This window comes from Jaminaea rosea (genome assembly GCF_003144245.1).
Source record: "Jaminaea rosea strain MCA 5214 unplaced genomic scaffold BDZ90scaffold_5, whole genome shotgun sequence".
NCBI lineage: Eukaryota > Fungi > Basidiomycota > Exobasidiomycetes > Microstromatales > Jaminaea > Jaminaea rosea.
This window is the reverse complement of record NW_020289979.1, coordinates 80,758-105,830: the sequence shown is the minus strand read 5'-3', so window position 1 is coordinate 105,830 and position 25,073 is coordinate 80,758. Positions and strand designations below refer to the sequence as shown.

General features: G+C 58.2%; 9 protein-coding genes across 9 annotated transcripts; 4 read left to right on the top strand and 5 right to left on the bottom strand.

Moving 5' to 3' along the window:
• Positions 1-5: 5 nt before the first annotated feature.
• Positions 6-1,959, top strand: BDZ90DRAFT_156541 (hypothetical protein). The gene is made up of 2 exons (XM_025503575.1): positions 6-1,230; positions 1,865-1,959. The coding sequence occupies exons 1-2, from the start codon at positions 48-50 to the stop codon at positions 1,924-1,926; spliced, it is 1,245 nt and encodes a 414-aa protein (XP_025362527.1). The 5' UTR covers positions 6-47; the 3' UTR covers positions 1,927-1,959.
• Positions 1,747-7,227, bottom strand: BDZ90DRAFT_231692 (hypothetical protein). The gene is made up of 17 exons (XM_025505957.1): positions 7,119-7,227; positions 6,917-7,097; positions 6,639-6,895; positions 6,588-6,617; positions 6,528-6,551; positions 6,319-6,485; positions 6,135-6,297; positions 6,027-6,113; positions 5,615-6,005; positions 5,542-5,584; positions 5,403-5,517; positions 5,292-5,381; positions 5,151-5,264; positions 2,639-5,126; positions 2,483-2,564; positions 2,261-2,452; positions 1,747-2,164 (listed from the first exon to the last, which is right to left on the bottom strand). The coding sequence occupies exons 1-17, from the start codon at positions 7,203-7,205 to the stop codon at positions 1,993-1,995; spliced, it is 4,683 nt and encodes a 1,560-aa protein (XP_025362526.1). The 5' UTR covers positions 7,206-7,227; the 3' UTR covers positions 1,747-1,992.
• Positions 7,228-7,402: 175 nt separating this feature from the next.
• On the top strand, positions 7,403-10,882 carry BDZ90DRAFT_231691 (TPR-like protein). The gene has a single exon (XM_025505956.1). It carries the CDS (start codon positions 7,427-7,429, stop codon positions 10,475-10,477), a length of 3,051 nt encoding a protein of 1,016 aa, XP_025362525.1. The 5' UTR covers positions 7,403-7,426; the 3' UTR covers positions 10,478-10,882.
• Positions 10,883-11,492: 610 nt separating this feature from the next.
• On the top strand, positions 11,493-13,314 carry BDZ90DRAFT_210280 (MFS general substrate transporter; the record flags this gene model as incomplete). Its single annotated transcript, XM_025504070.1, has 9 exons — positions 11,493-11,548; positions 11,664-11,715; positions 11,802-11,946; positions 12,013-12,035; positions 12,106-12,269; positions 12,337-12,541; positions 12,618-12,724; positions 12,794-12,933; positions 13,010-13,314. Coding segments are annotated over 9 exons (1,197 nt in total), but the record flags the coding sequence as incomplete, so codon positions are not given.
• Positions 13,315-14,572: 1,258 nt separating this feature from the next.
• BDZ90DRAFT_239164 (putative NADH dehydrogenase 22K chain precursor) lies at positions 14,573-15,295 on the bottom strand (the record flags this gene model as incomplete). Its single annotated transcript, XM_025507354.1, has 2 exons — positions 14,573-14,969; positions 15,051-15,295. 2 exons carry the CDS (start codon positions 15,293-15,295, stop codon positions 14,747-14,749), a joined length of 468 nt encoding a protein of 155 aa, XP_025362523.1. The 3' UTR covers positions 14,573-14,746.
• A 386-nt stretch (positions 15,296-15,681) lies between these two features.
• On the bottom strand, positions 15,682-19,419 carry BDZ90DRAFT_231688 (OPT-domain-containing protein; the record flags this gene model as incomplete). Its single annotated transcript, XM_025505955.1, has 6 exons — positions 19,356-19,419; positions 18,793-19,280; positions 17,186-18,705; positions 16,847-17,113; positions 16,320-16,785; positions 15,682-16,234 (listed from the first exon to the last, which is right to left on the bottom strand). The coding sequence occupies exons 2-6, from the start codon at positions 18,995-18,997 to the stop codon at positions 15,684-15,686; spliced, it is 3,009 nt and encodes a 1,002-aa protein (XP_025362522.1). The 5' UTR covers positions 18,998-19,280; positions 19,356-19,419.
• Positions 19,420-19,939: 520 nt separating this feature from the next.
• On the top strand, positions 19,940-20,858 carry BDZ90DRAFT_231687 (hypothetical protein). Its single transcript, XM_025505954.1, has 2 exons — positions 19,940-20,096; positions 20,185-20,858. Exon 2 carries the CDS (start codon positions 20,199-20,201, stop codon positions 20,745-20,747), a length of 549 nt encoding a protein of 182 aa, XP_025362521.1. The 5' UTR covers positions 19,940-20,096; positions 20,185-20,198; the 3' UTR covers positions 20,748-20,858.
• Positions 20,859-21,545: 687 nt separating this feature from the next.
• BDZ90DRAFT_156393 (hypothetical protein) lies at positions 21,546-22,824 on the bottom strand. Its single transcript, XM_025503573.1, has 2 exons — positions 22,570-22,824; positions 21,546-22,494 (listed from the first exon to the last, which is right to left on the bottom strand). Exons 1-2 carry the CDS (start codon positions 22,719-22,721, stop codon positions 21,813-21,815), a joined length of 834 nt encoding a protein of 277 aa, XP_025362520.1. The 5' UTR covers positions 22,722-22,824; the 3' UTR covers positions 21,546-21,812.
• A 59-nt stretch (positions 22,825-22,883) lies between these two features.
• Positions 22,884-25,073, bottom strand: BDZ90DRAFT_231685 (putative DUR3-urea permease). Its single transcript, XM_025505953.1, has 2 exons — positions 24,737-25,073; positions 22,884-24,673 (listed from the first exon to the last, which is right to left on the bottom strand). The coding sequence occupies exons 1-2, from the start codon at positions 24,989-24,991 to the stop codon at positions 22,928-22,930; spliced, it is 2,001 nt and encodes a 666-aa protein (XP_025362519.1). The 5' UTR covers positions 24,992-25,073; the 3' UTR covers positions 22,884-22,927.

The following is a 25,073-nucleotide window of genomic DNA, read 5'->3' as shown; positions in this document are numbered from 1 at the left end:
GTTCGCTTTCCTCATCTTTCCATTCTATCGCTGCCTTCTGCCACCGAATGTCGGGCGTCTGGTACCACTTCGCGCTGGGAGGACGACAGCATCGCGTCCGCCTCTCTGATGAGCATCTCTTCGGTCAGGCTCGTCAATGCAGCCAGACGACCCTGATTAGCGAGCCACAACGCGTCCCGTCACCACCGCCTGAGGCATCGATCACTCTCCCTCCTGCTCCCACCGAGCATGGCGCTCGACCGGTTCAGCATCAAGCTTCTCAGAGCCAACTGAAGACTGAGCCACAGCCGACCTCCTCAAGTGCAGCATTAGAGCAGCCATGTGATGAGCTTCACTTCCGTACTTCGAATCAGGGCCAATCGTCTGTCCCCTCGAGTGGACAGGAGTCTGAGGTACACGAGGACGCAGTTGAAGGAAAGGAGCTCGATTACGACCACAACAATTTGAACCATGGACAGGGCACCGGCCGATCGCATCCTCAAGAAAATGCTGGGTCTGCTGGAGCCACTGTTGCCACCGAGAACTCCAGTCTTGCCCATTGGGAGACATTTTCATTTCCAAGTTGGATTCCGCAGGCAAAGGAGGGTGACATTGGTTGGCGCTTATTCGAAGGATATCCCTGCACCGTCATCGACAGCGATGTTCACCTCAAATTCGGACAGTGGCCATTCAGATTTCCTGCGTATGGCAAGAAAATCGCTAATGGCTCTGCCAAGCTGTTCTTACGCGACATTGAGTGGGATCCAGAAGTCGCCGTCCAGCCTCATGCCTGCAGCCCTGTCGCTTCGTGGATCTTGAATCATTGCCACATCGTCTTTGCCTCTGAAGCTCATCCGACTCAGTGGCAACCTTATCGACCTTGTACGAAGACACTGAACGAGGTGGAAGATCGTTTCTTCCACCTCATTGCTGAAGCGACCGGCCTCATCGGCGGATTGGAGAATATTTGGGACATAAAACAGCCCATTGCCCACTGCAACAAAGATGTGGCCATCTCTGCAAGCCTTAAGGGCCTCGCGGTTCGCCTAGCAGATGGAGGTGCCCGATTCGCCCTCGAATCGACCAACAACGACAGCATCAAAACCTTGATCTTGCCCGGCACGCAATCTGACCGCACCTTGCTCGGCAGAGTCCCTTCAAGGACTATCCTGCCCGACAAGCAACGGTTGAATATGGCGTCCTACGGCAGTCCTCAACATCTACTCCTGAAAGTGCAACGCAACGCACAAGGTGAATACGACCGGCTGCTGGCGGCTTACAGGCCTGGAGAGGGCACAGACTCTCTCAAACCCGTGCGTGAAGATGAGTGGCAACCTTTCCAGAGTCAAGACGGCTGGCGCAGCCTCTTCTTTATCAATCTCGTGCGCATTGTTGTTGGCCCTCCGGGCACTGGAATGCTGCCCGCGAAAGATACCAGTAAGGAAAAGGAAGCAGTCGTGGCCACGTCTCCTGCGGTTGTGGCCACTGCAAGCGCCACTGCAAATGCGGGCTCAAAAAGAAAGCACAGCGATGATCAAGGCGCAGAGAGCCAGGAGCAGAGGTCATCTTGGTGGTGAGCAAGCGAGCAAGCTGCAAGGTCTTGCACGCCATGACATTTTCGCCAAGCTCCATTCAGCGGGCCGAAGACCTCAATTGGGCTTAAGCGTGGCACGTATCACCTTCTCCCCAGTCGACCGAAAGCGCCTGTCTCGCGCCGCTGGCACACATCTCCAACATCGCGAGTCCACGTTCGATCGGTCACATCAGAGAGTTTCGTCGATGCCAGCGCAGCGCTCCCTCACTGTCATGAAGCGCCGATTGCGATGCAAACGAGGTGATTTCGTTGTGTTGACATTTGCCGCCAAGCCACTCTTTTCCACTCAAGCAGCCCCCGCTTCTCGCAGCGCTGCAGTCATTCGAGAGCTCGCCATGTCTGTCACCGCGTAAACAATGCCACCTCACTCTCGTCGCACGAGTGCCATGCAAGTGGAGCTTTCATGCAATTATTCTCGCTCACCGCACGCGTAGGGTCAGGCTATCCTCTCCGATGACACTACCTCGTCTGCAGCTGGCTGACCAACTTCTGCCTTTGACTCCTGTACTTCCTCTGCACCGTTCACTTGAATGCTCTCCTCGCTCTTCTCCACCGCCGCCGTCGGCGCAGGGAAGATCTCGTCCTTCAACCCTGGTAAGAAAGCGTCCAGCCGGTCGAAAGTTACAGCCCAGAACGCCGCCTGATCCGGAGATCGCGTGTCCGGCTTGCCTGGTGGCACAAGCACACCCGAGGCGTTCAGCACCAAGAGAACGTTCTTGACGTTCTCGGGGACGGCTTCTGCCATTCCTCCCGCTCCTTCTCCTCCGCCCTTGCCCTGACCAGTTCCCGTCGACCCGCGATAGAACCTCTCCATAAGGTCGAGCACCTGCAACCAAAGGTCCTGCAGCTCGGCTGCCGGCAAGCGCTCGTTGAGCGACCCTGCGGAGATGCAGTGCAGGAAGAAGCGACAAAGCAAGCCACAGCTGCGCACGCGTGTCTCGTAGAGACCGCCGGGGGCTGAAGGGTCTTGCTCGCGAGAGAAGAGGCCACCCTGCTTGCCGGGATCGTCGGCGAGCTGGTCGAGGACGGGGAAAAAAGTGGTGAGGAAGAGTTGCCTCAGTCCACTTGGTGGGGAGGTGGAAGGGTTCAGTTCCGATGAGAAGAGGACTCTCTGCAAGCTTGTAAGGGCAGCCTGCCGTGTGCCCTTGTGCGCATTGATGCACTGCGAAACCAGCGCCGATGTGAGAGTCAACCAGCACTGCGACCACGCCTTCTCATTGTGAGCCACAATAGCAGCCGCACTGCCCTTGGCTGCCTCGAGACGCGCAATGGCCATAGGCCCTCTTGCGCGACATGTTTCCACGTACTCTGTGAGCTCCTTCTTCTCCGTGAGCGTGAGACGATACCCCTGCTTCTCGCGCTTGTGAACGTCCCGTAGCATCGGCTCGGGGTCCGCCGCTTGAGCGACATCGCGCAGCAGCTGGATCGTGCTGACGAAATTGTTACTTGAGAGATGGAGCGTGGACACGGTAGAAATCAGGGAGTAGGCCAGATCGATGGACTTGGAAGTGCGGGTGGTGATCGAATCGGTGACGAGGGAGAGGAGAGGATCCCACTGCGCCGTCAGGGGGCGATCGCGGGGTTTAGAGAGGATGTGCCGCAGTCCGCCAATGATCGAGGGGCTCAGCGCTGGGCGCACGTCCGACGGGAGGGAGCGGAGGAGCTCAATCGCCGCGGAGGCTGAGGCAGGGTCGGCGCCAGAAGCCACGTCGACGAGTCGGAGCAGGCAGACGACGGCGCGCTCTAGTAGAGCGGGATGGAAGTTCTTGGGGCTCTGCAGCAGGCTGGAGAGATGCGCAATCGCTTCGGTGGATGCCTCACTAATGAAGGCAGAGGGTGCCGAGCAGGTAATGTTGGTGAGGAGTTCGAGGACAAAGACGATGCGCGGATCGTAGGGAAGCTGGTGCACGCCTCGCGAATTGGCAGCGGGGGCTCCCTGCTGCTGGTTGGGTGTGCCTGGTCGCACCCCTTCCTGTTGCTGATTTGCGGCAGCAGCTGCCAACTGGCCGAGGGTGAGGCGATCGGCGAGTTGACGCAGCGCTCGCACAGCAGAAAGCACACTCCCCCGCGACTTGAGGTTGAGAAGCTGCGCGTAGAGTTCGTCGAGGCGGCACGAGGCCACACAGTCTGCGGTGCACAGAGACGATTCCACGTCGTCAGGCGTGACCTCAGGCGCCACTGGATCGGCCGCATTCGAGTAGGGCGACAACAGATATGAGCTGAGGGTGCTGAAGAGCCCACCACCCTGCGCTCGTGGATCGGGCTGCGGGACGCCAGGCGTCTTCTTTGGCTTGAATGGAATTGGGACACGCGGGGTAGCCGTCGGCGTCTTGCTGCCATCCAAGTCTACTTCGCCCGTGACGTCGAGCATCTGTGCGAGATCTTCACCCAGTAGTCCGGCGGCAAAGAGGTTTTTGAAGATCTCGAAGACGGGCATCCATCCATCACGCATAGCCTCGCCGTTTCCATTCGCAATGGTGAAGAGGACTACGGCTGCCAGCTGACCCTTGAAGTCCATGCCGAAGCGGACACTGAGCGGCGAGACGGACACCTTGGATCCGTCGACCTCGATGCTGGCATTGTTGGGCGGGACCAAAGGTGCAGATGCGCTCGGCTCCAGTAGACCGGTGCTGCGGGCTAGCCCTTCAATCATGAAGTCGAACACCTCGTCCATGCCCCACTTGCTCGCTAGGATGGCGCACTGCCTGAAGCCGGCTATAGCTCGCTCCAGTAAGTGCTCGTCCCTGAAAGTTGAGAAAGCGTGTGCAATGCAGGCGACAAGCGGCTTCCAGCTGCTGACGAACATGTCTCGGTCAAAGTCCGCCGTACGCGGGCAGGAGAGTCGCGTGCTGTTTCTTGATTTACGCAGAAGCTCTTTCCACGCATAGTCGAAGCCCAGCTGCCCAACATGCTCCTCAGGCATGACAATCTCGCGCTTACGGATATTTTCGTAGATGCTTCCCAGGTACTCGGGATCAAAGTCTGAGCCGTCATTGACACCGCGCAGATTGCGGCGATAGTCCTCTACCTTCATCTTGCGCTTGTTTTGAGCATTGTGCAGGTCCGTATTGAGCATGATGACCGAGTACGCCAGCACGTAGATGGCGTCCTCGCTCTTGATGACCTCGCGGGGCGCAACGGCAAAATAGACCTTGGAGAAGGTCTCTGTGATCCGAGCAATTTGCTGCGACTCGCCGGGAAGACGGAACGACTCAAGCATCTCGCGCATGGCTTCGGAGAGAGGTTTGTCCTGGAAGTCGAACAGGCGCAGGAACGAATCAAGGACGCCTTCGTTGCCCGGGCGCGAGAGGTAGTCGCCAAGAAGCTTCTTGTCGAGGCGGGGACAATCCATGAGGAACTTGGCGATGGAGTGGTCGCGTGAGCCATCCTTCATTGAGATAAAGCCTTGCTGCTCAAAGTAGGCGAGGCCGTCCTTTGGCTTCTGGTTAAAGCGCCGAGCGCCTTCAAGCAGAGCGTCTTTGCGGCCGCGCGACTCCTTGAGGCTTTCTTGCGGCGGAAAGTCTTCGGGCCAGCGCGTCACCGTCGGCTGCTCCTGTCTCGCAGCGAGCCTCTCGACGAAGCCGAGGACGACGTCGAGAGCGAAGACTTGCAGACCATCCTGAGAAGGAGGTGCACCTGGCGGAGCCCCAGGCGGCGCTGCAAAGACGGCTCGACAGAGGAACCCGATCGTCTTGGAGTAAAGGTCTTCGCAGTCAACATCGCAGTCAAAGTTGAGGAAGAGCTCTAGCAATGGGTCGTCGCTCATGGCGCCCATCGGCTTGTAGACGCCGAGGAGAAGAGCGAGCGCCTCCAGTGTCAAGTCGCGGACGTCACCTTGAGCAGGTGCCTTGTCGCTTGAGCGGGGCATGGGTGGCGGCGGTGGGGCAGGTGGAGGTGCCGTGCCATCCGAAGAGCTACCTCTGCGCGAGCTGTCTGAGCTGTCCCTTGCACCCCCGGCGCTCGTCAACCGTCCGGGCACCGCAGTGGCCACGCGGCTCTCGTTCCACGGCTCTTGGCTCATGGGAAAAGTCGGCGAAAGACGATCGATGAAGAAGGTCAACAGCAGCTCGTACTGAAGCTTGAGGTCTGACTTCATCCCCTCGAACATGGTGCAGATGCAGCGGATAGCGTAGCTGCTGATGGCGAAGCTCTCGCTCCGAGCTAGTTGCAGGAGGTATTTGCAGGCTGTGTCTTGGATGAGCGCTCGCAACGAAGGGAAGCGGGCGATGTGCGCGCTGGACGTCTCGAACGCAGCCGTGAGGAGGTTGAGGCCAAGGAGTCGCATCGAGTCGGTGTGAGAGGTTACATGCGGGTCGAGGAGAGAGATGATGACTCGCAGAACTTCTTTGATGGCTGGCAGTGAGAACGGAGCAATCTCAGACCCCACCACCGGAGCGACTACTGTCTCCTCTTCTTGCGCTTCGGGGGCTTCCTCCTGTTGTGTAGTGCTGACGCTGAGGGCTTGCGCTTGAGCGTCGACATCAACGTCGGCTGGGTTGACTTGCAAGCCTCGAGGATCGGGCATAGTCATCCGTCGCAGCTTCTTTTCGTCGGCGTCTACGGTCGATTCGACATCGTCGGCGGCTAGGGAAGAGTGATCTGGTGTATGCTCTCCTTCGCCATCGTAGGCTTGGTCCGCGCTTAGAGGGATGAGTGGCAGGCGAGAGCAGAGATGCCTGACCATTGGTAACAGATTCTGCTCAGCAGTCTTGCGTAGCAAATCGCTTAGCCTCGTCTGACAGCACATGCTGAGTGCCGTCTCCATCATCTCGCAGATGCTCTCGTCTGGCAAAAAGTCTGCCAGCGTCAGCCCTTGGCCTTCGTCGTCGACCTGCTTCGTGCCGCAAACGAGCTCCTTCATGACTGCCAAGATACGCAAGAGGACAAGCTCATCGACTGATGGCTCAGAAGGCTCGAAGCGGCAGTGCGAGATGGCTCGAGCGAGGTCGATAACTGCAAGTCGGAGGCCAGGAGGTGACTCAGAGCGAGAGTTGAGCGATGTTGGAAGGGGCACAACTTGGTAGACAAGGAGGCGATTGATCGACTGGAGGGCAGCCGATGTTACTGGAGCTGACACTCTTGGGGAGAGGATGACGTGAAGAAAGGGCGCGAGGAGAAGGGGAAGAGGGAAGGTGCCGAGGTCGGGATGCTCCCTGAGCTGCGCTCTCAGTACTGTAAAGGCGTGAAGGAGTGCAGTCGGTTCTAGTCGAGGCCCAGAATTGTCGTCGGCGGTTGTGAGCTGCTGCGAATCCTTGGATCTCGCAAAGAGGGCCGACTGAGCAGATCGCAACCCGCTCTCTGCAGCACCATCGTCTGCTGGTGCTGAAATGCTGTGGTCTGCACCAAAGGAGGCCAACTTGCGGCGAGCATGGACGAGCGCTGCGCCGGTAAGAGATGCCGAGTGGGAGCCCAGAGGTACGTATTGATGCTGGGATGATGAAGAAGACGAGGAGGAAGAGGCTGCATTGGAGGACGATGCAAAAGTGAATGCCGATGATGACGACGAGGCATTCAGCCTCGTGTACTTTCGAATGGATGAGGTCACGGACAAAATCTCGCTGTGTATGAGGTGCGAGTGCTCGTGAATCATGCCATGGCCTCTGCCTTCACGATGGCCATGAGTGTGGGCCATTGTCGCTGGCATTCAAGTGGAAGTGATGGAATCCAAAGAAGACCTCGAGACGCCTGCCTGCCTGTTGCTTTCGTGTGCTTGCAAGCGTGCGGGCGTGTGTGGCCTGTGCACGCCACGTGGAAGAGGCACGGAAGAGGCACCCAGTCAACCTGGAAGACAATCGCGATGAGGAAGCCGGAATGAATCTTGACTTCCAATCAACGAATCCCATCCCAGCGGCCATGGCAGACGAGGCCGTTCCAGGCCCGTCGCGGTCGCCTCTTGCAGATGTCGTCAGCCAGCTGCCCCTGACTTGGCCAATCCCTAGCCCATCGACGGATGCCAGCCTCGTCCCATCGTCGGACATTGCTCTCGAGGAGGATCTGCTCCTCAACCAAGACTCACTTCGAGCATGGCGTGCATACATCGACCACATTGAGACGGCAAACTATCGAAAGCGTGCGCCACCCGACGTACGTTTCAGTCCCATCGAGGCTACACTTCTGGGTCCACTCGCCAGCAGCGACAATCGTACCGCTCTGCGCAGAATTGTCAGCATCTACGAGCGGGCATTGGCAAGGTTCCCAAACAGCTACGCCCTCCACCGTAACTATCTCTACGCGCGGGCAAGATACATCTTGGGAGAACCTCGCGGCGGTCTCGATGCCCTACATAAGCGCATCAATCAGTCATCCAAGCGCAACCTGGACGTCGGCCCTGGTCTCCTCGAAGAGGACAGTGACGACGAATGGCAATGGCAGTGGAAGCAAGGCGGCGCCTTGGACGGCCTTGTAGGCTACAAAGAGTGGACGGCCCTTGTCGGGGCCTGCGAGCGCTCGCTGCAGTGTATGCCTTCAATGCCTCGGCTCCACCTCTTTTACCTTTCCCTCTTTCTCCACCCACTCTGCCCTGCTCCCCTCTCCCTCACCCACGCAAGAAGGACATTCGATCGGTCGCTGCGCTTGCTGCCTCCTTCTCTACATCTGCGAGTATGGAAACTTTACTTGCGCTGGGCTGAACAGGTCGGCGGCGAGACGGGCCTTCGCGTCTGGCGACGATACCTTGCCGTCGATTCAAGCTTGACGGAACGTTACGCCAAGCTGCTGCTGCGACCGGAAAGCGGAGACGAAGACGAGGAGAGCGAATCAGCGCCGCCCGCTCCTCGCATATTGGAGGCTGCCAAGCTCCTTCTGCGCCTGGCTCTCGAGGCAGGAAAAGGCGATTACACATCCAATGAGGGCAAATCGCCCTATCAGCTGTTCAATGATTGGGTCGACCTCGTTGAACGATACCCAGAGGAGACCGGTATGGATGAAGACGAAGAGGAAGCATCGCAACCGCATAGCGTGGAAGTGAGGGATCTGGATCCGCGCCACTCTGCGCTGCTTCCTGTCCGCTCCATCATCCTCGCCAACATGCCACAGTTCCCCGATCAAGCGGGCAGATTGTGGGTGGGTTTGGCTACCTACCATCTCAAGCGAGGCGAGATAGACCTTGCGAAGAAGACATTTCAGCGGGGCTTGCGGGAAGTGATGACAGTGCGCGACTTCTCAGTCATCTTTGACGCCTTTGCAGAGTCGGAGGAAGGCGTCATCTCGTACCTCATGAATGAGCTCGAGGAAGGAGACGAAGAAGATGCCTCCGAGAACCGCGGTCAGCGTGAAGAGGAGCTCGACGAGCGAATGAAGGAATTCGAGGAGCTGATGGAGGCCCGCCCCTTCCTCGTCAACGACGTCATGCTCCGACGCAACCCGGATGATGTGCAGGAGTGGGAGAAGAGAGTGGCCCTCTTCGGCGAGCAGGATGACAAGATCATCGAGACGTACAAGAAGGCCATCGAGACCATCAACCCACGCAAAGCGACAGCAAATCACCACCAGCTCTTCCTGAATTTTGCGCGCTTCTACGAGGTCGGCGGGGTTGAAGGCCTCAAACTGATCGAGCAGATGCGCCGCGACGCCAGTATTACCCTGCCGTCGGACGAGGACCTTCCGATACCGGACCTCGAGTCCGCTCGCAAAATCTTCGAGCGAGCTGTAGCGGTACCCTACAAGCGAGTCGACGATCTGGCCGAAATTTGGATCTCCTGGGCAGAGATGGAGCTGCGGCACAGCAACTACGACGCGGCTCTCCGTGTTATGAGCCGCTCAGTGCAGCCGCCAAGACACACAAAAGGCGTCAGCTACCACGACGACACACTACCACCGCAGTCCCGTCTTTTCAAATCGCTCAAGCTCTGGACCTTCTACTCTGACCTCGAAGAGTCCATCGGCTCAACTGAGGGGGCCAAGGCAGTCTATGATCGCGTGCTAGAGCTGAAGATCGCAAATGCTCAGACGATCATCAACTATGCCGCCTTCCTCGAGGAGCGCTCCTATCACGAGGACGCGTTCAAGGTTTACGAGCGTGGAGTAGAGTCCTTTGGGTACCCAATCGCCTTTGAAATCTGGAATGTTTACCTTTCCAAGTTCATCAAGCGTTATGGCGGCTCCAAGATCGAACGGGCCCGCGACCTCTTTGAGCAAGCGCTGAGTGGCTGTCCACCCAAGTTCGCCAAGATATTGTTCCTGAAGTACGGCGCTCTGGAGGAGGAGCACGGCCTTGCTAAGCGGGCGATGAAGATCTATGAGCGTGCGACTCGCGAGGTGGGCGACGAGCAGCGCTTCGACATGTTCTCCTTTTACATCGCCAAAACGGCCGCCTCTTTCGGCCTCGCCGCCACACGCGCCATCTACGAGTCGGCAATCGAGGTCCTTCCCGACCGCCAGACGGCAGAGATGTGCCTCCGCTTTGCGGCATTGGAGCGCAAGTTGGGCGAGATTGACCGCGCAAGGGCGATCTACAAGTATGCGAGTCAATTCTGTGACCCAAGGACGCACAGGAACTTCTGGAAGGAGTGGAACACTTTTGAAATCGAGACGGGCAGCGAGGACTCTTTCAGAGATATGCTCAGGCTGAAGAGGAGCGTACAGGCTCAGTATAACACGGACCTATCATACATCTCTGCTGAGGCGCAGCAGGCTGCCAAGGGGGCGGCGACGGAGATGGCGACGGCCGCATCGATGGCGGCGGATCCTATGGCGCAGCTTGAGGCTGAACAGCAGCAGCAGCAGCAGCGTGGGGGCGTTGCATCTACCGGCATGTTCGTTAGTGCGAAGACGGAGCAGGGCAGTGGGAAGAAGGGCGAAGAAGAGAAAGAGGAAAAGGACGAGGATGATGGGGAGGACGAGATCGGAGGTGGCGCGAACCAGGAGAAGGTGGGCGGTGATGATGACGACGACGATCTACTGTAGCATCTTCCGCACTATCAAACGCGATGTCGGCGTCATAGTCTTTGCGGATACGAGTGCGGGATAGTGAGAGGGCGAGGGGAGGTGCCGTTGACGTGTTGGGGGGGACGCTTGAGCCCGCAGCCATGGGAAGCCTCGGCGAACGCGACGGAGAGTCTAATGGAACGTTCGTAAGGACAACAGGCCGCCATTTGTCGCCAGTGACTTCATGAGCACGGCGTACAATGACGTCGACGACTTCGTTCGCCCGCATCCGCAGCTCCTCCAGGCGTTGCGAACCGCCTCGCGATGGTGCCGGCTGTATCGTCGGGCCGGCCTTCGGTTTGTTCCTGACCCATGACGGAGCTTTACACAGAGACATTGCGGCCCGGTGTTCCGCACTTAAATTCATTGGCATTCCAAGCAGAGAGCTAGCACTGTCGCTTGCTGCTCGCTACTGTGAAATCTTCCTTTGGCCGCTGGTTGCTGCCCGCAGCGTTGCGAATGGGTTGAGCGGTGACGGCGAAGAGATAGGACGGCGAGACATTGCGGCTACGTGGGTCCGCCGAGAGGGAGGGGAGCGAAGGATTTATATACGGGAGCCCCTTCTTCTCCCTCAAAGCACAACCACCCCCTCCTCCAACTCTTCGCCTTCACCACAGAGCACCAGCAGACCTCTCCCCCGCCCCCCCACTGATCCCTTTAGTCATGCCTCGTCGCGCCACTTGGTCCGCCTCGGCTTCCTTCCGCAACCTCTTTCGCTGGCAGCGCCAGCACATCTCCTTCGTGGACCCCATCGACGGGATGCACGTCGACTGCTGGGAGCAGCGGCAGGCTTTGCGCTTCACGAATCCCTTGAGCTGCTGGGAGGGGATGACGACCCACAGCACCGCTGTGGCTGTTACAGCTTGGCTTGCGGCCTTCGTCGACTCCTTCGACTTGTGAGTGTTGGAGTGAGCCCCGACTGAGTCTGTGCCTGCCTTCTAACCCCCTCGCGTCTCATCTCTCTCGCACTATCGCTGGGTGTCCGGCATTGACTCTGGAAAGTCATGCGCTCGCTCTGCAGATCGTCAAGCTGGCTGCCTACTACGGGGTGTGAGCAAGGGGATCCCAACATCGGGCCGGCGGATTGAGGTCGCCCTCGGCCCGTGGGTGAAGACGGCAAATTACTGACGACGCCGTCCCGCCCCTCCTTGCCCGCCTTTCGCAGCTCCAAGGGTACCATGGCTAGCGCCATTACCCTCACGATGCTATTCCGCATGGTCGCGAGTATTGCAGTGGCTGCGCATCGTTGAAGCAAGTTGGGCGAAGGAGCTGACTAGTCTCGAGTTCGCCTGCCTCCCATCAGGGCGCCGCCATCTGGGGCATCGTAGCCGATGCCTTTGGGCGCCGTGCGGCCCTGACGACCAATCTGTGGTTTCTGGCTCTGATGCAGATTGCATCTATCTACGCTTCAACCTTCCCTGCTTTTCTTGCCACTAGAGCCTTCTTTGGTGAGTGGTGGAGGACGTGGCTGGCAAGATGATTCGCTGACCCGTCGATGGTGTCCGCTACGGCAGGCGTGGGTATGGGCGGAATTTTTGTGGGTAGGCCGAATCTCCACCTCTTCGCGATGACGACCAGATGCTAAGACTTTGCGACGCACTTTCTAGGGCTGCGGAGCCTCACGGGCCTTCGAGTCAATCCCAGTTCGGGCTCGCGGCGTCTACTCCGGCATCTTCCAATCGGCCTTCCCCATCAGCTACATCGTTGCCGCAGCCGCGAATCTCGCCATCGGCCCTGCACATTGGCCCACGCTCTTTGCCATCGGCGCCGGGTGAGCAGCAATCTGCTGTGACTCAAGTCACCGGCCGGCACTGACTCTCTGACCTTGATCGTTACAGTCTCTCCTTCGCCGTCGGCTGCTTCCGTGCCATCCTTCCTGAGGCGCCACGCTACCTCGAAGCCCGCAAGGCAGGGCACGCTACCAAGGCATTCTTCAGCAACTTTCGCAAGATGATGGTCGTCGACTGGCCGGTCATGTTGTACATCTCGGTGCTGGTCGCTTGGCTTCTGGTCCATGGGCACGCCTTGCAGGACTCTTATGTGGTGAGTGGGAATGAGGATAGCATCATGAGTCGGACGCCGCTCCTCTGACTACAGCCTTCTCCTGTACCGCGTTCAGACCTTCCTCGTCACATCCAAGGGCTTCAATAACTCGCAGGCCTCACGCAATGCCATCTATGCCAAGCTTGGGGCCACTTTTGGCAGTCTTGCGATCGCATACTTCTCGTGGGTATCATTGCTTTTTGCATTGCAGCTGGCGGCCGTTGCAACTGACCAATGCGTCGTTCCTACCAGCCAATCCCTTGGACGTCGTCGCACCATGATCGTCTGCCTCATCATCGCAGCCGCCGTGCTTCCTGCGGCTGTGATTCCCACGTCGGAGGGTGCCCTTGGCGCTGGCGCCTTCTGGCTTCAGGCTTGGGCTCAGAGCTGGTGTGAGTGGCATGCTTGCTGAGGCTTTTCAAGAAGCACTCATATTGATCTGAGGTGCTTCCACCCTTTCCCTCTCAGCCGTCATTCCCATCTACCTCTCCGAGATCTGCCACCCTTCCTGGCGCGCTCTGGTCGTTGGTCTCAGCTACCAAGTCGGTGCAGCTCTGTCCTCGCCCACGACGCAGGTAGTCAACATCCTTGCTGAGCGCTTTCACACCATCACACCCGAGGGGCGCCACGTTGAGGCCTATGGACCCGTGATGGCTATCGTGTCCTCGATTGCTGTGGTTGTCATCGTGGTCCTGCTGGCCTTTGGGCCTGAGCGATTGGGTACGCGATTCGAGGAAGCGCCCCTTGCAACTGAGGAGGATGAGGGGAAGCTGGCGGGCAAGAGTAAGGGTCATCATGCCGATGGTGAGGTCGAGTGTGAGGCCAGCACTGTGGACGAAGCTGGGCTGCGTGAGAAGAGCAGCGACAAGAGCTTGAAGAGCGCTGGGGGGTCCAGCGGAGGGAGCACCGTGTGAGTCGGTGGTCTTTGGGGAGGCGACAGTAGAGCAGGGCCTATTTAAGATCTCCTTTCAATCTCCTCATCTCGCCCCAAGTGGCGATCTCCATCTCTTCCTTCTTCCACTAAGAATACAAGATTTGCCTCATTTCATTCCTCGCCGAGACTCCCTCCTCTGCCCTCTTCATCATCGCTTTGCAGGCCGTCCCCGTTGGCATGTGCATCGCGCAGTCCCCCGTTGTTGTGCGATGAAAGTAATACGACGAGTAGCCCAGCATAGAGGTTGAGCTCTGGTTGACTACGGTAGGGCTCCGCTTGGATCACGAGCTCAATCTCGTCGAGGATCTCCTTCCATTTGCCCAAAGTCATCATTTCTTGAGCCCTCTGTGCTAGCAAGAGGGGACGCAAGCCTCGTCTTCGTATAGAGACTGCACGAAGAAAAGCGATGCGATGCTGCGTACTTTGCGCTGCGCTTTCGCGGTCGGTGTGAGTCTGTCGTCGAGGCTGTGTGTGACGTTGACGAATGTCAGAAAAAGTTGAGGATGCGTCTGATGAAGCGGATGAAGCGGCGGATGATGACGAAGAAGAGGATGAGGTGGATGCTGCTGAGTCTGATCTTTGCCTCCGTTTTGACCCGTCACCGTTCTGTGATGACGTTGACGTTGCTTCTAGGTGCCTCGTCTCATCTTGACTTGTATCTAGCGAACACCACTCCATCCCCAACCTCCAAAGCTCGCCATCCCTCCACTCCTGCACACTCCACAGCACCCTGATGATCCTTCCCACTCGATCAGCATTACGCTGCTTTGCCTCGCTTCCCTCTAGCGTAGGATGCCGTTGCAGCAAGGTGTAGAGGAGCGAGTGCAGATAGAGAAGGTGCGCCTGACGATGGGTTATGGTCCCCGTCGCTTGACCGCGTGATGGGACAGGATGGCCGTGTGAGTAGATACGACCATTTTTGGCGATTGGTGGGGGAGGCGAGAAAGGGAGCATGGACAAGAGAGGTGGCTCAGGTGGTAGCCTTCTTTGCACTATAGAGACGTCCCTGCCTCCACCAGAGGTGTGGTGGGATCCAAGGAGAAAAGGCAGCGGCCACTCGAACACGGAAGGAGATCAAGCGGATCAAACGAGGAGCAACCACCACGTGAGAGAGCATCTCTTGGTTGTATGCTGTTGATATCGTCAGAGGGAGGCCGTACACATGATACAAGGCCTTGCCAGGGAAGGCAGAGATCGCTACCAGCTTGCCTCCTCCCCTCATCTACCACTGTTCCTTCGTCACCTCCGCCCAATTGCACTCCTTGGCCCACTCAACGCTGCATCCCCTTCCAAATCGGATTCTTCTTTTCGTGAATCTGCTCTTTGCCTTCTGGTGTCCCCGGAATCTCCTTCTTCAGCTGCAGCTTGTCAAAGACGCATTGGTTGAACGTCCTCTCGGGCTTGCGGCACAAGTGAAGCTCGTGATTCTGACGCTCGAGGCATTGCCAATGGGCTTCCCACTCCTTGGCGCAGTTTTGGTTGAGTTTACGGATGCTGGCAAGGAAGAGCGGAAAAGATAGGCTATCAGTCGAGGCAGTCTTTCATGATAAGTCTGGCGAGCTCGCGCCAACTTACAGGTCCTGAGCGCATCGCGTCACCCTCCTCCCTTCCTTGAGGCAATGCTCTGGGTCCCTGTTCTCGCTCTTGCAAAGCATAAAGTCCTCGTTGTACTTTTGACAGTATGAGCCGAGGAAAAAGCTGGCCGACTTCAAGGGAGCAGAAGTGGCGCCTACCTCGTCTACGTGGGGGATTGATGAGGGGGAAGGCGAGGGGTCCACGTACGGAGTAGAGGGGAAATTGGCCTCTCGGTGCGTCGCCATGGCTGCGATCGATCTATGCGGGGAACGTCAGAAAAGGAGGGAGACGAGGGCGAAGAGGGCGATGCGGGCGCGAGATACTAGGTGACGGCGCGTCAACGTCGTCGCTCTCGTATTCTGGTGATCGATGGTGGTGATGATCAATGCGAAGGTCGACCGATGCCCCGGCATTCGACTGGCTCGCTCGCCCCGCCGCGCCCGTCCCGATTCCTGTTCGCTCCTTCCCCGCCCACGTGGCTGTTGCGTCTACTTCCTCACTTCTCCCTCGCACAGCGTTCACGACTGCAGCAATCGATCAAATTGGGTGACCAGCTCAGCAAGAGACAATACACGACGCGACAACAAGAGAAAAGAGGATTGACACGAGCTGGCCACTTTGAGAAAAGCACGCTCACAAGCCATTGGGCGCAGGCGCGAACCCATTCTCGGGCGGCATGTTCAACCTCGCCCCCTCAGTCGCATCTAGCGTCCTACCCGTGATGTCGTTCCCCCACCAGTGCAGGAAAATCTGGCCATCGCGCGGCAGCACCAGTGCCAAGAAGACTATGATGCTCGACAGGATGGTGCCCGTATCCATGGCCGCGCTGGTGATAAAGTTGTACCTTGACCACCAGCGGAAGGCCTTCTTGCGGATCACGTATTGGAAGACGAAGCCGACGGCAAACCACGAGGACACGACGATGCCCGCTGCCGGTGGAATCAGGCTCGTAGAGGTGAAAAAGAGCGGGACGTTGACGACCTTGAGGACGCTGTTGGGCCAGCGGCGGCTGGCAAAGAAGATGGGGATGGGAACCAAGGCGCCTACGAGAAGGGCCCAGTAGATGCTGCTGTAGTAGCCGCTGTTGAACATGCGACGAGGACCAATGACGCCCCAGATGATTGAAGACGTGTAGTAGACGCTTGCTTGAGGGCAGGTGAATTGATGGGCATTTTCAGCCGAGCCTGGCGCGAGGGAGGTTGAAACAGGAAGCTCGTCAATTCCTCTCTTCTCGATGGATACGTTTGGGCCATGCCGCACCTGACTCACATATCTCGTTAACGTGGGTGCGCATGAAGAGGTTGACAAAGACTTGCACCACCGAAGCCCAAACCGTACCGATGAGCATGACCCAAAAGGTCAGCCGCGGGCTGACCTTCATGTAATGGCCGAGCTTGAGATTCTGTGAGCACAAGAAGCCCTGCGTGAGGCCGACTTGCGAGTAGAGCTTGACCATCATGTTGGGCAGAGACTTGCTTGGTAGTGCGTAGCCTGCTACGAGCTCGGAGACTAGATTGACACCGATCTGCGTGCCGGTCAAGGCGTAGATGAAGCCAGAGGGCAGGTAATAGACGATCGGAATGATGAGGGCAATGAGGAGGGCCCAGACCGGGAGACCTGTGTCGTAGACTTCGGCGCAGATGATGGCGAGGACGATGGACAGGACGCCTACGATGCCGTACCACCAGTAGGGGGCTTCATTATAGCGCCGCATCATCTTGGCGTGAATGTCGTCCTGCATGAGGGGAAAACATCAGCTATCACGATACTGCTCCGTGCTCGTCGCTCGCACCCACCTCTTCCGTCTGCACGCCTCGCAGGCCGCGAAGAATGGCGCTACCATGATAGAGGGTCGTGTGCACGAGGACCGACGTCATCGTGGCCATGCCCGTCCAAAAGACGATGTAGTACGTGGTTCCCAGGTAGAGGCGCGAGTACGACTCGTAGGCAGTCATGTCGATGCCTCCCGTCACCGGATCGAAGACGCTCTTGACATTGTATGGCTCACCAAAGCGGTCAAAGGCTCTGCTCGAGTTGAAGGGTAGGTATGAGAAGTTGTACACCTGCGTGCGCGTGCCACGGGGAGATGGTCAATCAGTTGCACCCAGAGTGCTGTCCTTCTCCGGCCAACTCACGTTTGTCCAATAAAGGATCGGCGCAACGATCCAGAGGAACAAGACAAAGCCAATGAACAAGTTGCACTGCGCCCACCACGGCGTGACGAGCGGGCTGGTCTGATAGCTGATGAGCTGCCAGTCAAAGGTGAGGAAAGTCATTCCGAGACCCGACGTCGTACCGAAGAGGGTGTTGACGGTGTAAGAGTTGGGCCAGATCCAGCAGAGGAAACCAAAGGACGACAAAGCCGTGAAAAGCCATCCAGGTAAGAACCACCAGACAAAGGCAGCGAGGCTCAGCCCAACAAAGTACTTGAAGCGGCTGACGGAGCCGTCCTGCGCATCGTCCTCTGCGTGAAGCGTGTTGAAGACGGTACAGAAGACGAGAACTTGAGGCCAGATCATGGATCCAGGACGCACGAGGAATTTGCGCGTCAGTCCAGCGACGGCGACGGCGAAGAGCTGCGATGAGATGGTGAGGAGAAGTGAGAAGCCGATGGGCTTGGCAGCGCCGTAGTAGTAGGGCGAGTCGAGGGCGACGACGGCATTTAGGGCGTACATCTGTACCAATCCTACGTTGGCCATGATGACGATGGCCGTGTGCTCCTTGATGTTGAACATGCCCGGATTGAGGGACCAAGAGCCACCGCCGAGCCAGCGGGGCATATCAAAGGAGCGGTAGGGGAGGATAGCTGCGAAGAGCTTACCCAGAGGATAGGAAACGACTTGAACGATGAGCGGTGTGAGGGTTGGCGCTGGGTAGCGGAGGACGAGGATCTGGTTGATACCTCCACCGAGAGTGGTGAGTAGCAAAGCGATGATCCACATTCGCACCGTATTGGCTGGCATGTCGGTATCGTCTACATTGGACACTGATGCGCGCACCTCGGGGTAGGGCGAATCCTCGTCGCCCTCCATCTCCAATTCTACCATCTTGATGCCTCGTGGGCCCACCTCTGCCGTCTCGTAGTCTATGCCATGAGCGAGTCCCATTCCCATTCCCATGCTGTGAGAGTCGAGGTCCGACGAGTATCGCATGAGCTTATGCTGAGTCAGTGGGTCTGCATCGAGGTTGAACTTGAGCTCGCTGTCTGGGCTTAGTGGACCATCTGCTCCCATACTGAGGCGGTTGTTGCGCATTCGCACGTTTGGATCGTGAGGCGAGTAGGCAGAGTAGCTGGATGCGTGTGCCAAGGGCGCTGAGTAGCTCGATGTATCCGACGACTTGCGATCGTACGAGAGGCGTGGGTCTGCACGAGATGTCATGGCAGCATGGGGAGCTGTGGTATTGTTGGGCTGATTGTTGGCCGTGTTGGGTGCAGAATGGACGACTTCCATTGTGCCTACGCTGGTGGGTCGCTGTTGGAGCGTAGCTGGATCGACTGGTCGACCCTGTCCATCGTAGACTGTGCCCGTTGCTTCATCGAGGTAGTAGTCGCCGGACTGTGAGCCGCCTGGACCAGGCTGAGTAGCATCGGCATTGTTGCCAAAAGGCTGAGGGTCCTCCGAGACGACTACGGTAGGCGCAGGGCCGATGGAGGCTGAGTGAGGCATGAGGTGCGAGGCGCGAGGCGCGAGGCGTGAGAGTGAGCATGTCGTTGGGCCTCATCATTGCCGCACAGACTCACGAGGCAGGTAGGCAAAGACGTCTTCTTCATCACTCTCTTCATCCCACTGCTCCTGCAAGTCTTCCTCCTCGTCATATCTAGCATCTGCGCTCTCGCCCGCTGTCGTGCCCCTCGTCTGACCTCGCTGGGAGGCAGTGGGCGGTCGTTGTCGATTGCTACTCGTCGCAGGTCGATTTCGCGATGTGCCAGGGCGATGACCGCTCATGGCGGGCAACGTTGGCAACGTTGGCAGGGGACCAAGGTGACGATGAGGAGCAGGTTCCAAGGGGCCAGGTCGTGGGTGGTAGCGAGGGGACGGGGGGAGGCGGGCTGGCTGGCCGACTGGCAATTCGATTCGATTGCAGATTGGATTGGGCGCTCGCCTGCCGGTCGACTTGCAAGCAATTCCTCTCGCGGCTGCCCTGCCTGGGGTTTAAGACTCCGACCTGCGAGATCAGGAGTCGGCGGTTCAAGAGGCAAGGGGCGTGCGTGCTAGCGTGACTGACCACCTAAAGATCACAGGCAGGCGATGTGAGCTGAGCCAGTCTTCGTGAGAGCGTAGAGAAGGCGATGTTACAACACACCACGAGGTAATCAATGGCCAGTCGGAGTAACCGACATCGTTGAAGACGACGGAGTCAAGGCGGGCTGTGCCAATTGCAAAAGGTCAATCTCTCGACAGGCGGACACGACGTCAGGCGGACGAGGCAGGCGCGTGGGCGGACTGAGGTCACATTTCATGCCGGAACGGGACTCTGTTCGGGGGGCGGACTGGAATTTCAGTCCAAGGGCCAAAGTCGACGTTGTGAATGAATGCACTTGGCTCATTACTGCCACCATCACCTCGCCATCGCCCGCTACCATGCCATCCGTGGCCAAGTCTCGCCTGGTAGAGGTACACCCAGAGAGGGTCGGTGCCGTCTCTGCTCCACCGGATGCGCCCTTTGATATCCAAGACTTCGGCGCCAACCTGACTGTGCAGCCCACTCGCCTTTCCTCGGAGCGAATCGAGTTGGACTTGATTGGCGTCGATGCATCCATTGCCAATGCCCTCAGGCGCATCCTCATAGCAGAGGTGCCTACCGTAGCCATCGAGCATGTCTACATCTTCAACAATACCTCGATCATCCAGGACGAGGTGCTCGCACATCGCCTTGGCCTAGTCCCTATTCAAATCGACCCTGATCGCATCGTATACAAGAACCCGGGAGACGAGGCTACCGAGGACAACACCCTCGTCTTTACCCTCAATATCCAGTGTTCGCGTGTTCAGGGGGCAAAGAAAGACGAGAAGGACGAGGAAAAAAAGTACATCAACTCGAATGGTGAGGATCCTGCACGCGAGCCAGGCCAGCATGTGTGCAAAGCAACCTCAAGCTGACATGCTTCCTTTCTCTCACACCTCGCCCGCAGTCCTCTCTGGTGCCATGACTTGGGATCCCAAGGGCGATCAAGCCTCCATGTTCGGCGCAGACGACCCTCGCCCTGTGAATCCAGACATCCTCCTAGCCAAGCTGCGCCCAGGCCAAGAGCTGCGCATGGAGCTGCACTGCGAAAAGGGACAAGGAAAGGACCACGCCAAGTACAGCCCTGTGGCTGCAGCATCGTATCGACTCCTCCCGCACATCGACATCTCGCCGCAGGGAATCCCCAAGGAGCATCACAGGAAGTTCATCGAGTGCTTCCCCGAGGGAGTCATTGGATTGAGGAAGAGGACAAGCGACGGAGCAGAGGAGGTATATGTCAAGAATCCGAGGAAGGATACCGTCAGCAGGGAGGTCTTGAGGCACAAAGAATTTGAGGGCAAGGTCAAGCTCGGCAGGGTGCGCGATCATTTCCTCTTCTCCATCGAGTCGACGGGGCCGTATACACCACAGCGCTTGCTCCCGGCTGCCGTCAAGGTCATGAGGAACAAGATCGCCGACGCCCTCAAGGGGCTCGATGCGCTGGAGCAGGATCTTGGCATCTCATCATAGAGGGCGAATAGCATGCAGCAGACTGACTCTCAACTTGTACTATTAGATTTGAATGACAAAACCTTCACGCGCCACGCGCCTTACTCGCAGCTACTCCGTCGCAGTCGCAACGACGTTCATCATGTCTTCCTTCCACACCCGCAGCATCTCGTCAATCTCCGCTCGCGATGCCCCAGAGTCGCCCTCCGTCAAGCTCATGACCGTCTGTCCCTCCCACATCCAGGAGCGAAGCCAGCTGGGAAAGTCAGGGATGTGAATGTCAGCGTGTGAGCGAGGCCGGCGGAGGAGGAACGGCGAGGAACACTCAGCACACTCGAGCGCACTCACACGCTGCCTTTGCCGTTGTTTAGCAAATCGTAATCGCGAATCGTCATGATCAAGCCACCACCGACTTGTGGCTGGTTCTCCTCTCCGAGGGATGGCAATTCGACGGGACCATCAGAGAAGAGCCAAAACGGGAGCGCGTCGACCCTGAGAAGGAAGCAGGTTCGGTCATGGTCAGCTGAGAGCGTCAGTCGGGGCACACCGTCTTGCGCGTATTCACTGCAAGGTTCCGGCAGCCATTGCGCTAAGCACCTCGGCGATGGTCTGCTCTGTCCGGGCGCAAAGCTGAGCTCGGTGAGGCTCACGTCTAGTCCACTGATACTGCTCTGAGGCATGACGGGCCCCTTCGAGAATGGCGTTTCTGACCTGCTGCGGAGACGCAGCGCTTGGATTTTTGACGTCCTGGAAGAGGCTTCCCGTTCGGATCTCGCATGCCGTGTAGGCTGTGTACAAGCCAACGTTGCCACGCTCCGATTCGACCCATGCAGGACGTGAGTCTACGGGGAAGAGGCCTATGAATCGGTCTCCTGCGGGCAAAGGCCACTTCTCTGAGCGGAGAATCGTCTGGCGAACGACGGCCGTCGAGAGTAACAAGGCCGTGACAGTCACGTTATGCCGATGGCAGAAGTTGCGAGCCTGGCGCGTTTCGTCGCTTGACAATTTGAGTCGAGTAGTGAAAGTCTTCGCTGCGCTTAATTCGACCTCAGAGCCGCCAGAGAAGGGCTTCAAGGTAGAAAAGGCCTAGCAAGATGGTAGCAGGAGGAAGTCAGTGAAAGCTGCGAAGCCTGAGGAGACATTGCCGCTCACCTCTCGCGTGACGGCCGCGAACTGCTTCTGCGGATCGGCCTTGACGTCAAGCTTTTGATCGCGGTACTCGGGCTTGAGGAAGGGCAGTGCGGTCCCAGGAAGCAGACGAGAGCGTATACGCGCCTGCTCCGACTCGCTAGCCCAGTCGATCTCGAGGCTCTCTGGCGAAAGTGAGAGGTACTTGACTAGGTGCGCCAGCAGCCAACGGGACGAAGGGCCGTCCATCATGTTGTGATCAAGCCATAGCCTTAGCCAGGCTCGAGGGGCAGGCGAAGTTGCGATGAGGCATTCGATATGGTGGTCCACCGTCTTGGCTACGATAGGATCTTCGTGGTGACCCTCAAGGATGCGCACGTCGAGCGTACCGCTGGGGTCGTTGATGTGCTTGACGTGCACCGTCTGCTCTGCCCATTCGAAGGCTTGCTTTGTGCTGGTCAAATCTTCGTAGACCATGCAAGTGTCCTCACTGCCGGTCGACCCGTTGTTGGCATTGGCAACCTTGAATCCCAAAGAAGGACACTGAGCGCGCGTGTACAGCCAGGCCTTGTTGAGTCGACGGAGGAGGTCTTGGGCCTCGACGGGACTGTCAAAGTCGAGGAGCAGCGACGCACCGATTCTGAGAGAGTGGAGCGACAGGTGCGGAGGGAACTCTGCTGAGCTGTTACGTATGAGCATGCTGGGAGGAACTCACGAGGTCCTAGCGCCCGTCACTCGTTCCGATGTCAAGAAGAATCTCTCATTGTTGCTGATGGGCCGAAGCAGGGCATTAGGAAGGGTAGGGTGGGGCGTCCAGCCCGGCGGAGTGGTGAACTTGTTGTTGTCCTTGTTATCGCTGCTAGTCATTGCGATGGGATGGGAGATCGAGTACCGTGCCGCTTCGAATCAATCGTATCTGTATGGTAATGACCGCTTTGGCGCTGGTTCATGAGGGCTCAGACGCTGGTGCCTGCGCGCTCAGGTCCAATCAATCGCCTTCGGCTAACGTGAGATCACAAATAGATGAGAGGACGACGAGATCTGAGACGATGCTTTACATTTGGATGCCACGCTTAGGTATTCCCGGTCAGGTCCTTGACAACACCCTTGATCACCGCGCCCAGAGACTCGCGACTCTCCCACACAGGGTAAACGACGACAATGAAGGCTGTGACGAAGAGCCAGCCGATGATGATGCTGCCCCACGCCGCAAATCCAGCGTGTGAAAAGGTGCGCGGGATGCACGCCATGGCAGGAACGAGGATCAATAGAATGAAGCTAAGGAGGAGCGCAGTGCGCACAGCTAGGCGACGGGAGGCAACGAGCGCCTGTGGGTCGAGGCCGGCCGCACGCAAAGTAGCGAGGCGGTCGTATTCCAGGGTAGCGACCGCTGTGTCGTCGCCCCGCGGCATGCTGATCTTGTCCTTGTCACCGTCCCCAATCTTTTCAGACGACGAGGTCAAGGATGAAGGGGCTGCCTCATTCCTCCACGGAGCATTGATGCTTCGCGTGGCCTCCCAGTCATACGCCTCGGGCTTCCAAAGGCTCCACGGCACGATGATGAGAGCGGGAAGGAGGACAGCGACAAGGTTGCCTGCGACTAGTGGGTAATCGGCTGACGTGCTCGTGATGGTGACTTCGCCTTCGAGGCCTTTGGCAGAGCCCAGCCAGACGGCGATGGCGACGATCTCGGCCACGATCGGCGCAACAAAGCAAGAGGTGCGGTTGGCTTTCGACCAGGTCGTGCAGCAAAAGATGGAGACGACGCTGGGACCAACTAGGATGCCCATCGCCACGTAGAGCCATCCCATGGAGATGGTCGCGTAGTTGAAGATGGTACCAAAGGCGCTCATGGCCAGAGCCCATGCCACGATGCCCGCGTGCGAAACGAAGAAGAGCTGGCGGGAGGTTGCGGCGGGGTTGATGTAGGGCTGGTAGACGTCGTAAGAGAGGACGCTGCTCACCGCCACCAATTGGGCCGCTGAAGCAGAAGTGACTGCAAGGAAGAGCAAGACTAGCATCATGACGGCGCCGGACTTGCCCAGAAGAGCGGCCGCCGCAGCCGGTGCGGGCAGACCTTGGGATACCTGTTCAGCCGTCAGGACCGCCATCTCCGGGTCTTGGCCCGTCAGAGCCCTCGCTGCGAGTCCAAGACTGGTCGCAATGCCGAGCGGGATGGCTGTCCAGGCCAGTCCACCGAGAATGAAGCCTTTCGTTGCTTGGTCACCCTTCACTGCAATGGCCCGCTGCGCGTAGCTTTGGTCGCCGAAGACCGCTGCAAAGTTGCCGAGCACGTTGATGATTCCGAAAAGCAGGCCTGGCTTGGAGCGCATGGTCAGGTAGGAGCCCGCGGCGTTGCCATCTACTTTAGGTGCCAGCTCAAGGAGCTCAGCCATGCGGGAGAAAGAGCCGATCTTGGGCGAGGCGGCGTATACAGTGAATGCAAAAGCGAGGATGAGAGCGACGAGGACGGCCGTGTGTGTGTAGTCGGCGATGAGTGAGGAGCGCAGCCCGCCGATCAGAACGTAGCCTGCGATACCGATGGGCGTGAGCCAGACGGCAGCGAGGACTGGCATGCCCGTGAGCTGATTGACGGTTGATGAGCCTCCAAGGATGAGCATGGAGCTGACGAGGACATTTGTGGCCAGAGAGAAGGTGGTGAGGAGGATGTGAAGCGGCTTGCCCCATCGCACTCGGACGACTTGGAGGAACGTATTGACGAAGGGGGCATTGAGCTTGAGGTTCGATGCAATGACGGCGAAGAGGAGAACTTGAACTGTGGCGCCTGCTGCGTAGGCGAGAGGTCCAGCGATGCCGAACTGCGGTTTCGTGGCGTGTCAGTAAGGGCGCTGCGCTCGCCAGCATCTGGAGGACGGGCTCACCTTGTAACCCGTTGCCGCGCTCTGCAGCAATGTCGCACTCCACGTCCATGCTGACACGATGCCGGCTGCTACGAGTCCAGGCTTGACGGAGCGTGATGCGGAGGAGAACTCTTCATTGTCGTTGGTGAGACCACTGTAGCGGCGCTGCACGAAGATGATGGCAAGCATGAGGCCGGAGAATCCAACGGCGAGGGCGACGACGACGGCCCAGCCCGCGCCTGGGGGAAGGACTTGAGCAGGTGATGCTTGAGCCATGGGTCGTGTTGGTGGTGGTGATGTGAGTGAGACGATCAGAAGGACGAGTTGCAAGCGAGAAGAGGTCTTTCATATATCGTGC

What these genes read in the sequence shown, in the direction of transcription:
- BDZ90DRAFT_156541 (XM_025503575.1), top strand. Translation starts at nt 48, where the DNA reads ATGTCGGGCGTCTGGTACCACTTCGCGCTGGGAGGACGACAGCATCGC. An exon ending in AGTGCAACGCAACGCACAAG is followed by an intron (nt 1,231 to 1,864) that starts GTGAATACGACC and finishes TTTCCACTCAAG; the next exon opens with CAGCCCCCGCTTCTCGCAGC.
- BDZ90DRAFT_231692 (XM_025505957.1), bottom strand. Translation starts at nt 7,205, where the DNA reads ATGGCCCACACTCATGGCCATCGTGAAGGCAGAGGCCATGGCATGATT. An exon ending in CTCCTGGCCTCCGACTTGCA is followed by an intron (nt 6,486 to 6,527) that starts GTTATCGACCTC and finishes TGCCGCTTCGAG; the next exon opens with CCTTCTGAGCCATCAGTCGA. An exon ending in GCCACTGCGGTGCCCGGACG is followed by an intron (nt 5,518 to 5,541) that starts GTTGACGAGCGC and finishes CGGGGGTGCAAG; the next exon opens with GGACAGCTCAGACAGCTCGC.
- BDZ90DRAFT_231691 (XM_025505956.1), top strand. Translation starts at nt 7,427, where the DNA reads ATGGCAGACGAGGCCGTTCCAGGCCCGTCGCGGTCGCCTCTTGCAGAT.
- BDZ90DRAFT_231687 (XM_025505954.1), top strand. Translation starts at nt 20,199, where the DNA reads ATGACTTGGGATCCCAAGGGCGATCAAGCCTCCATGTTCGGCGCAGAC.
- BDZ90DRAFT_156393 (XM_025503573.1), bottom strand. Translation starts at nt 22,721, where the DNA reads ATGACTAGCAGCGATAACAAGGACAACAACAAGTTCACCACTCCGCCG. An exon ending in GTGACGGGCGCTAGGACCTC is followed by an intron (nt 22,495 to 22,569) that starts GTGAGTTCCTCC and finishes CCACTCTCTCAG; the next exon opens with AATCGGTGCGTCGCTGCTCC.
- BDZ90DRAFT_231685 (XM_025505953.1), bottom strand. Translation starts at nt 24,991, where the DNA reads ATGGCTCAAGCATCACCTGCTCAAGTCCTTCCCCCAGGCGCGGGCTGG. An exon ending in GCGCGGCAACGGGTTACAAG is followed by an intron (nt 24,674 to 24,736) that starts GTGAGCCCGTCC and finishes ACGAAACCGCAG; the next exon opens with TTCGGCATCGCTGGACCTCT.